This window comes from Daktulosphaira vitifoliae, unplaced genomic scaffold (assembly GCF_025091365.1).
Source record: "Daktulosphaira vitifoliae isolate Bord-2020 unplaced genomic scaffold, ASM2509136v1 Scaffold_5, whole genome shotgun sequence".
Taxonomy (NCBI): Eukaryota; Metazoa; Arthropoda; class Insecta; order Hemiptera; family Phylloxeridae; genus Daktulosphaira; species Daktulosphaira vitifoliae.
In genome coordinates, this window is record NW_026099576.1 from 27,162,062 (window position 1) to 27,173,072 (window position 11,011).

The 11,011-nt window shown below is 26.1% G+C and overlaps 1 protein-coding gene across 1 annotated transcript; it reads left to right on the top strand.

Annotated features, from left to right (window-relative positions):
- The first annotated feature begins 80 nt into the window (after positions 1-80).
- On the top strand, positions 81-10,523 carry LOC126907726 (probable helicase with zinc finger domain). Its single transcript, XM_050689230.1, has 16 exons — positions 81-881; positions 947-1,051; positions 1,541-1,739; positions 1,810-2,001; positions 3,218-3,947; positions 4,020-4,227; positions 4,294-4,671; positions 4,746-4,972; positions 5,075-5,198; positions 5,291-5,409; positions 5,476-5,622; positions 5,695-6,025; positions 6,087-7,144; positions 9,539-9,648; positions 9,704-9,968; positions 10,105-10,523. The coding sequence occupies exons 1-16, from the start codon at positions 224-226 to the stop codon at positions 10,441-10,443; spliced, it is 5,190 nt and encodes a 1,729-aa protein (XP_050545187.1). The 5' UTR covers positions 81-223; the 3' UTR covers positions 10,444-10,523.
- Positions 10,524-11,011: the final 488 nt, after the last annotated feature.

The following is an 11,011-nucleotide window of genomic DNA, read 5'->3' on the forward strand; positions in this document are numbered from 1 at the left end:
CAATAATAATAAAATTAAAAAGAAAATTAATGATAAGACTTAAAATTCATGTGATAACCGGAATAGAAAAAGTTTTTTATTGTTTATGTTTTCTTACGCCTAATTTAATGTAGAGTTAAGAATTAAATGAATAAGTATAGTGTAGAACAACCATTGTTTTACAATTATGATCACATAAGTTGTTTAGTAGTTAATTCTTACTTCAAAAATCTTACGTTCATACATGGAGACCAATTTTTCGGAGGTTGAACACAGAGCTATAGAATACTTAAATCATAAACAATGGAGCAATGCGTTCCTCTGTTTCGATCAACTATTACAAAATGCTATTGCGAAAAGCCTTCCATCCGAACGTCTTATTGGTTACCTACTAGGACGTTCTCAGTGCAGTTTGGAATTAAAAAAGTTTGAAGATGTTGTATATGATTCCCGGCATATTATATCAATGTTAACCAATGAAGATAATGCTTATAGTTCTCGTGTTCGGCGTAACTTAGTAAATGCGCTATACTCTCTAAAAAGATATTCTGAAGCAGAACAGGCAGCTTTAGAATGGATAATACGATCAGAAAACAATAGTGAAGCTAAGAAAATGTTAGAAACGGTTCGATTAGTGTGGAGCATGTCTAAAGATAATATAACAACCTCAGTACAACCATTAGAAGATCAATTAAATCAAATTAATGAAGACTTATTATTTGGTGATAGACTAGATTCCTGGATTGCAACCGGTGTTGGGGAGCAAAGTAGAAGGAATAGAAAACATCCAGTTGAACTAGTGGATGATGAGAAATTGATTGGTCAAACCATGAACAATGAAAGTATAGGAGTACATAATTTTGATAGTAACACTCGACTTTATGACAGATACAATGGTGCTGGTAAGTATTTAAGTAGTTTAATACTTTTTAACATCAAAATAACTTACTTAATATTGTTGTATTAGATCATGCAATTGGTATAATATGTCCCAGTGTTTTTAACCATAATGGTGATACTTATGATTTTTCTACTTATAATACAAAATCTACAAAAGTATTCGAAGAATCAAGTATGTTAAATTTAAAAAAATAATTAATATAATTAACTAAGTTAAAAAGTTATAACATAAAACTATGATATAAAAAAATATATATATATTTCTATAATTCCTTAATTTAATATACAACATTTTTATCCTTATTCTGTAAATAGTTGATATGAAATTAACTTCTGTAAAGAATTAATTAATTCTAGAACTTAAATTTTTTAATAACTATATTATGCATTCAAAAAATTATATTCTTATGAATTCAAATTTAGATGTAATCTTACCTAATTTTTCTTATACTATTAATGATATTTTTCATATTAGTAAGAATAAATATTCTTCAATATATTTTTTATTGAAAAATAACTAAATTTTGTTTTTTTTATATCATAATTATAATTTTTTTTCTATTATTATAAGAGAGAGGATATTATGTATAATTTTATATTAAAATAAAGATCTATTATTGTGTTGAAAAATTAATGTGTTTTTTTTTTTTTTTTTTTGAAGAAAAGCCAACAGATTTAAAATTTCCAAAAAAAACAGATATGAGATATTCTTGTACATATTGTGGGATATCATTTCATTTAGATAATCAATTGAGAGCTCACTGTGCAACTGAAAGTCATCAAACAGTAATCATGTCAGATGAAGGTCGAGACTGGAAATGGAGACCTCCACCTCGAGGTTTTTCATCTGAATGTTACACGTATGTATGAATTATCATTTATTTAATTATTTTTTATCTAATTTATTTAATATTTTGTATTTTATTTTAGTTTGTGCGAAGCATTTGCTGAAAGTGAAGGTGCAGAAGGCTCGTGCAAATATGGTGCTCAGTGTGTAGAAGCTCATGGCTTAGAAGAGTTAGCTGAATGGAAAGAAAGATTTGAGTATAGAAAAATGAAATTACAACGTGCTAGTGAAAATAAATTATATGGAAAATCATATACCGAACAATTATTAGAAAGGTTAGTTGATATTTTAACTTATGTAATTGATAACTAGTGCTCGAAATTATATCTCTTCTTCTTCCTCTTCGCTTTAATCCTAACTACTTGGGGTCAGTTTGAAATTATATCTATTTATAAATTTTGTCTAAGCCTTTTTGAAGGGTCCCAAGTTTTGGGCAAATTTGTCGTATGGTTATATAGGAGCATAGAAATATTTTAGGAAGGAACTCCTTATTCTTTAATAAATATAACCTCGGTAACTATAAATTACTAAATGTTCAAGTCAATTAATAACAATTTGTACTAGCTAATGTTATGTTTGAAATAATCTTACAAAAATGTTGAAATGCAGATAATATGTGTTCTATTGATATCATACAAAAGACATTTTTGTATTATATTGTAATTTTTTTATCTACTCTGTGTTTTAATATTTGGATTTAAAATACAAATTTATCATTAATTTGATTTTCATTATACCGGAAGAAACAATAAACTGTTTAAATGGACCATAAATTATAAATTATTTATCTAGAAAATTTATAAAATTGGTCCTTCAACAATGTACTATAGTAAACTTGTGTTAAATATAAAAGTATATATCAATTAATAAACTTTAATTATTAAAGATTTCTATATTATGTATAATATCAAGTTGTACCTATCAATTGATGACTAATGTACGTTAAACTTAAATTATGAATAAAAAATTGGTCAAAAATTGCCAAACTTTATCAAACAATAACAAACAAATTAGTCATTGAATAATAAAAAAAAAAGAACAAAATTGTTTTGTAATTTTATTTCCTATCATTTCATCAAATTAAAAATAGGGGTTCCAATTAATTTAATCTAATGTAAGTTAAGTTTTATGTCTCTGTTGGAATAAAAAAAAAGAAGTTTTTATTACATATTATTATGTTAATTATTATATAGTTTTTTAATCAAATAATATTTTCCTTAATAGAAATTAAAAATTTTCAATAGTTTCCAAGAAAATGAAGGTCTTATAATTAATGAATCACTCTGTATATATATATAATAAGTAATAATAATATCTTAGGTTTGTATTGTTAAATTACATAATATTATGATTTAATTTTCAATAAAAAATTTTTTATATGGTTTTTGTAAAGAATTTATTCTATTTTAATTATGTTATAATGATCTATCTTCCAATATCTTAATAATTTATTCAATCATAATATTTACAAATATTTTTGTATTTAATTAGATGGGTGCAATCAACAAATCCAGAAAAAATTATGAGAGAAAGTTTGGATTGTGTTGTTGAAACACATGATTGTGATCTAGTCACCACAGTTGAATCAAAAACAAGTAGTCGTAAGTGGACATTTGTTTTAGAAACTATATCACCACTTCAAGCTGTAGCATTACTACAAGACACATATCGTAACCATTTTTCACTAAAACATATTTTGGTTGATAATGGATTGCAACAAATAGCCTTTGACATGGAGCCTCCAAATGATCAAGAATGGGTCTCACAGGCCCAACACCCTGTCTCACAATCAATGTCTTCCAAACTTAGACATCAAATCAAAGTCAACTTTACAACAAATATTTATGGTACCTTTAGGCAGGCTGTTGTATTTGATTTTGGTCTTGGGCCTGTTTTAGTGAAGCATCTTTGTGTTGATGTAATTCCTGTAACAGACTGTGGCAAAGTAAAAGAAATTCACCGAGAGTTAGTGTTATCATCAATGGAACGTTGGAATGTATCTAATTCAAATATTGTGGAATTCAGTTCTTCAATTGGTCCTGTACAATTTCAAGAAGACAAAGATAGAGAACAAACATTGTTATTAAGTTACCCAGCACCTTGTCCATCCACCTTTTCTCTAACACATACCACTATTTCAGAAAAAAAACTTACTAGGAATAATTATAGAGCCCGAATACATGAATTATTATTTGTTGAAGAATTAGCTCGCTATGAACAGGTAAATAAATGTCAATTTTTTATTTCCATTAAATTTTTTTTTTTTTTTTTATCAATCATATTATTTGTTAAGGTGGCAAGGTATAATTTATCTGCAAAATTACAGCTAGCTAGTTGTTATCTTCTATCTCCTAGTGGTGTTGCAGCTAGCACTGCTAAATATTCTCATAATAATGAACTTTTTGCTTTGTTACAACTTGGAACTGATGTGTCTGAAGACACATCTGCTGGTCGATTAATTTTAAATAACTGTGCTACAGTATATTTATCACCATATAGAGGTAAACATGATTGTGTTTATTCTAATGTGTAATAATTTATAATTTTATATTTTTGTGTATTTATAGATTCTAAATTATTAAATAACAATGAAAAGCGTACTGTTCATGAAGCTCTGATTGAAGATAAAGGAAAAAATGTTATATATCTTAGATTATCAGCTCACACAGTTACTAATCTTGGTCTTAAAGCTGACACAAGTATAAAATTTGATGTACAATTTCAGCTCAATAGAATACCTTATTGTGAATGGCATTATGCAATTGATCATATTGCTGATTTTAAAATAATATTCCCTGACACTTTTTTGGAACCTATCATTCCATGGAGTCCTAAACGTCAATGGGTAGATATTATTGATAAAAAATTAAATGTAAAACAAAGAGAAGCTGTTATTGCTATCACGACTCCAATAAATGTTAATTTACCCCCAATATTAATAATTGGTTTGTATACTATTGATATTTATAAATTTTTTATTATTTTTACTTTTTTGCTATAAATCATAAATGAAATTTAGGTCCATTTGGTACAGGAAAAACATATACTTTAGCTCAAGCAATTAAGCAAACACTATTACAAGATAACACTAGAATTTTGGTGTGCACACATTCAAATAGTGCTGCAGATTTATATATAAAAGATTATTTGCATCCATATGTTGAAGAAGGACATACAGAAGCTAAGCCTCTAAGAATATATTATCACAAGCGATGGGTATCTACAGTTCACAGTACAGTTCAAAAGGTATTGGCTACATTTTAGTTTTAATTATTTAATAAATTAAATATTTTTGTTCCAAGATACAAGTATAAACTCTATCTTTATAATAATACTTGTATTTTGTAGTACTGTATTTTGGATCAAAATGGATCATTTAGACTACCAAATCTTAAGGAAATTTTAGATTATCGTGTGATAGTAGTTACGTTAAGTATTTCAATGTTTCTGTCATCTGTTGGTTTGGAAAAAGGTAATAATTTATTTCAATTGTATTCATAATAATGTAATTCTATTTTTATCTATTAATTTTTTAATTTATTGATTTATATTTGTTTATTTTAGGACACTTTACTCATATACTTCTGGATGAAGCTGCACAAGCAATGGAATGTGAAGCAATAATGCCATTAGCTTTGGCTAACACAGATACACGTATTGTTTTAGCAGGTGATCACATGCAGGTAATTTTTTAATTTTAGTGAATCTTCATTATTAGTTGTCAATTAAAATAATTTTCAAATTTATAGCTAAGTCCAGAAATATTTTCAAAGTTTGCTAAAGAACGTAATTTGCATGTATCTCTCTTGGAGAGATTATATGACCATTATCCTGGATTATTTGCTTGTAAAATACTACTTTGTGAAAATTACAGGGCACATGAAGCTATAATACATGTAAATATCCTAACAATAATATTAACTACAGCTATTTATAATTTTATTATTATGAACTAATTTTAATTTTAGTTTACATCAGAGCTATTTTATGAACAAAAATTAGTAAGTAAAGGTAACCAGCCTCAACATGACACTTTATACCCTTTGACTTTTTTCACCACTCGTGGGGAAGACATCCAAGATAGTAATTCAACTGCGTTTTATAATAATGCTGAAGTGTATGAAGTTGTTGAACGTGTATCTGAACTTAGAAAAAATTGGCCCACAGCGTGGGGATCATTTGATGAACATTCCATTGGTATAATGACTCCATATTCAGATCAAGTATTTAGGATAAGATCAGAATTACGCAAACGACGTATGGGTGGTATTTCTGTTGAAAGAGTTTTAAATGTTCAGGGTATTTTTAATTTATTAGTTTATAGTAAAATCCGATTTTTAAAAAATTCTTTACGTTTTAGGTAAACAATTTAGAGCGATATTTCTTAGTACTGTGCGCACAAGAAGAACATGTGTGTCAAATAATATTAGTGGTGGTGAAAAAGCAAGCAATGGTTTAAACAAACTAGGAATGGATGATATGGACTATGGATTTCTATCAAATTCAAAATTGCTTAACACTGCTATAACTCGAGCACAAAGTCTTGTAGCTGTTGTTGGTGATCCTGTAGCTCTTTGTTCCATTGGGCGGTGTAGAAAAGTTTGGGAACGGTTCATTCAAATATGTGAAGAAAATAATAGCCTTAATGGTATTACCTGGATGCATTTACGAAATCTACTTGATAACCTTGAATTAAAAAAGACTTATGTTCTGAACCCATTGGCACCAGAGTTTATACCAAGGCGTTATCAACAAGAGTCTTACATTAAAATTCCACAATCCTTAGCAACATTTAATGCAGCTATCCCTCCTCCACCCTTGCAATTTACTCAACCACCACCTTTATACTCTTCACCAATATTTCCATTTCCAGTTTATATACCATCTATTACCCAACCTCCTCCTCCACCTCCTCCTACATTTATATCTTTGCGCCAACCAATCATTAATCCCAATCAAATATGGCCTGTTGGGCCATTAGCAAACTCTCAAAACCTATTTCAAAGACCACTGTTACAACAACAAGGACAAAAATCAACTGATGAAGAAATACGCCCTCCACCGGGTATTGTATCTTCAAGAAATCCATCGGGATTGGTCCATTTAGTTCAAAATGGTCATACTGATCTTCAGTTTGTCCAAAATTCAGGAGTTACACCCGTAAACCTTCCTTCTCCTAATATGATGTCTAATATAGTATCAAATAGTAATTTAATTGGACTTCAAGATCAATTTAATAAAATTAATGTGTCTACATCATCACAACCTTTTCCAATACAACATCCATCTGTTATTCAACCATTTAATGTTAGAACAGTTTTAAATGTTAACAATCAACATGCTGAAGGTATTACAGTGCAACAGCAACAGCAACTTCAGACACAAACTCAACGTAATAGTGATCGATCTATACTTGAAGTAATTATACCAAAAACTTTTGTATTTACTATTTTTGACTAAAATTTATTTTTAAATATACAGAGTGATTAACTTATTTAATCAAAAATAAAAACAATATTAATAATTTTTTTATTTGTTTCTTTTAATTCAATGTTTGTTTCAATTTTTAATCATAATTTTTTTTTATGTTCATCCCTTATACTTTATAAGGGTGTCAACTTTAAATTTTCAAATGGTAACACCTCAAATTAACTAGCTTATTTAATAAATAATGGTTGATAACAACTACTGGACCAATATTTCAGAAGTTATTAACAATTTAAAGTAATGATTGGTGATGAAGAGTGGGCATTGCTATTTTTATAACTATACTATACTTTTTAAATATTTTCTAGCTGTACTCTTCCTCTCATCTAGGTATAAATATGTCAATAACTAACGAAATACTGGTTCAAAAATTATTATCAACCATTATTAGCTTGTTATATGCTTTTTAATTAATTAGAGTTTATACACCCTTAAAAGGTATATGAGATGAACATAAAAAAAACAATAATAGAAAAATTGAGAGAAACATTGAACTAAAAGACACAAATAAAATTATTTTTTTATTTTTCGATTAATTAGGTGATTCATGATAAGTGAATCATTCTGTAGAGTCATCTCCAAGATAAAAACCATATAACTCTACATTTTGAGATTTATTTTTTTCGAAAAATACATACATATAATTTTGATCTATATTATAAGCATTTTTAAAATAAAACATCTCTATTATTTCTTAAAATAATTGAATGTGAAAAAACATATTTCCATTGTTAGCTATACAAAATAAGTGTTTTCTATTATTCCTACTGAATAATGTCAACAAAATCAATTTATATGGTTTTATTATGGAGACAGTAATATAATTTGTATATTTTAAAACAGACATTTTTTTAGATAGTTTTGCTTTTTTCAATAATTAACTATTATTATATTCAAATACATTTTTTTTTATATATTCTTTTTTTACAGTTGAACAAATTATTTATTATTTAATGAACAATTTAATTTAACAAATTATATGTATTTAAACAGGGAGAATCACAACGATATGACAAATTATATAAATTTTGATCCAATTAATATTTTACTTAACCTTCTTTTTAAAATTATTTATGCACTTTAAGACTATAATTACAATATTAATATTACAATTTTTTTTAATTAAAAATTAACGTAATTTTTATTTTTTAAAAATTCAAAATATCTATTTTATTGACTAAGTTTAAAAAATATGTTGATACAAAAATATTTAATTAATGTTTTATAGTTTAAATTTGTAGCATTTTAAAGTTCTAAAATTTTATATTCTTACATTACAATATCAACCATTAGTTTCTGCTGCAAGAAAATATAGAAGTAAACATAACTTATTCATACTCAAGTATGATTCAGTGTAATGTAATGTGTAATTTTCATTGAAAATGATCACATGAATAAGCAGTGCTTCTTAAGCACTTATAATTGAAGTGGAAAAAACTATATGTATTATTATTATAATAAGACCTTTATTGTATTAATTTAACATAAGTTAAAGTTATTTGAAAAAAGTAGAATTATATAAGGAATATATAATATTAATATTCATTTTTTTTTAAATCAAAATTGATAACAACTTACTAATTGAACAGATTTCCCAAAAAAGCTAATATTTAATTAAATAATTGTAAACATTTTTTTATAGCATTAAATTAATACTTGTTATTTAGTAAAAATATAATGAATAGTTTAAAGTAACATTTCAACTATGAAAAATTACTTCACATGTTCACTAGAATAAAACAAATTGCAGGCGCTCATATAAACAATGATAATTTTCATTAAAAAAGTTTATATACCTATAACTAATTTTTAGAATGAAAATATAGTGTTTTCTTCTGTCTCTTTCATTAAACATAATTAAATGTTTGATATAATAAAATTTATGCATGAAAATTCATGTTTTAAAATATTACTGCAAAGTTGATACTAAATATTTATATATATTTATACCTTGGCAGAAGGAAGGGTGCAGCTAAGAAATATCTAATATAAAATATTGCCATACCTGCGCCTCAGTCTATATTTTAAAATGATAATTACTTCCAAAATAATGGTTTAAAAAATATTAACAATCAGGCATTTTCTTAATTTAATTTATTTTTTATTTTTCATCCGGTTAACATATATTTTTAACTAAAGTTAATATTATTTTAAGAGAAGAAGGGGGAGATAGAAACAATTTTTTTGAAAATAAAGGACGTAGAACTTTATTAACTTGTGAAAAGAAAAAATATTTTATGTTATATATTTTTAATTATATTTTGTGAGTAATAGTTAAACAATCACTGTGTAAATACAATTTTTTCATTCTTACAAATTTTTTAGAGTATGTTACCACATAATATAAGCATTGAAGAAATGGCCAACTCCCAAACAAAACAATTAGAATGGCTAAAATTTTTAACAGATAATGGTGGAGCTTTAATGGGACAAACGTATGAATTTTCATATTAAAATAAGTGTATTTGTAAGAACATTTATTTTTTTTAGATTTATTGAACTATTGCGATCACAAACATTATATAAAAAACCTGTTATTCAACAACAGTCTAATGTACCTCTTCAAATGAATATTCCACCACCAGAAATAAATAATAGAGTTCCCGAAGATATATTAAATATTTTTATTCAACAGCAGCAGCAGCAGCAACAACAGCATCAACTTCAACAACAACAACAACAACAACAGCAACATCTTCAGCAACAAACACAGAAACAACAAATAAATATTAACGGATTTGGAAACCAAAATTTAGTAATTTTTTTATAATATAAATATAATATGACTTGTATTATTGTATATTTTGTTTTTTTAATATAACAAATGTATTATTGTTATTATTATACTAAACCTTAACCTTTTTGCTAGTAAAACAATGTTTTTTATTTAGATGAATCAATCACTTGATGGGAATGGAACATCTGATGATGTTTACAAATCATTAGCAAATCAATTTGCTTTTAATCAACTACAATTAGTCGGTATTGATCAGATCGATCGTACACCATTGTATAAACGACAGGCTCAGCAACAACCAAATGGCAATGTCATCTTGCCTTTCAATGGTGATCAACAGCCAATATCACCACAATATCAGGAGAGCTTGTTATCTTATACAGATGCTTGTAGACAATCTCCCATGGCTGATGAACAAAATAAGATTTCTATTGACGGTCAATATAATAATGATGCATCAAGTAACAATGGACTTTATAACTTCTTTAACTAATTATTTTTAACAGTTGTAAATAAAATATCTTATGTGATAATTTTGTTTAAACACATTAGTAAGTCACATAAAAATTACAGTTGTAAAATACTATTATCCCTTAATGTGCATAGTTTATAGATTTCTTATATTATTGCTGTATTTTGAGTATTATATTAAGCATACATATAAAAATATATTATTGATAATTTTAAAAATTATGATTACTGAAAAATGCAGATAATAAAGTATACAATTTTCTGTAGGTTAAGATATACATATACTATTTACCAAAATTTTCAAACATTCATCATATGTCTATGATGTATTTTTTTGTGTACCTATTTTCTATTGTAAATTTTTTAATATTATTAGTCTTGTACATAAATTGTAATTATTAGTTTTCTATAAAATTAAATTTGAACAGCTTTAAAGTTTATATCAGAGGTTATTAAGAAACCTCAATTTTACCATGCAAGTATATATATATATATATAATTACAAGTAGCATGTATAATTTTGGTTTTATATTGTGTATAACTTTATTAAAAAATAAACATAAATTATTCATTTAAAACCATTAGGGTGA

What these genes read in the sequence shown, in the direction of transcription:
- LOC126907726 (XM_050689230.1), top strand. Translation starts at nt 224, where the DNA reads ATGGAGACCAATTTTTCGGAGGTTGAACACAGAGCTATAGAATACTTA. An exon ending in ATCTGTTGGTTTGGAAAAAG is followed by an intron (nt 5,199 to 5,290) that starts GTAATAATTTAT and finishes TGTTTATTTTAG; the next exon opens with GACACTTTACTCATATACTT. An exon ending in GATTTGGAAACCAAAATTTA is followed by an intron (nt 9,969 to 10,104) that starts GTAATTTTTTTA and finishes TTTTTTATTTAG; the next exon opens with ATGAATCAATCACTTGATGG.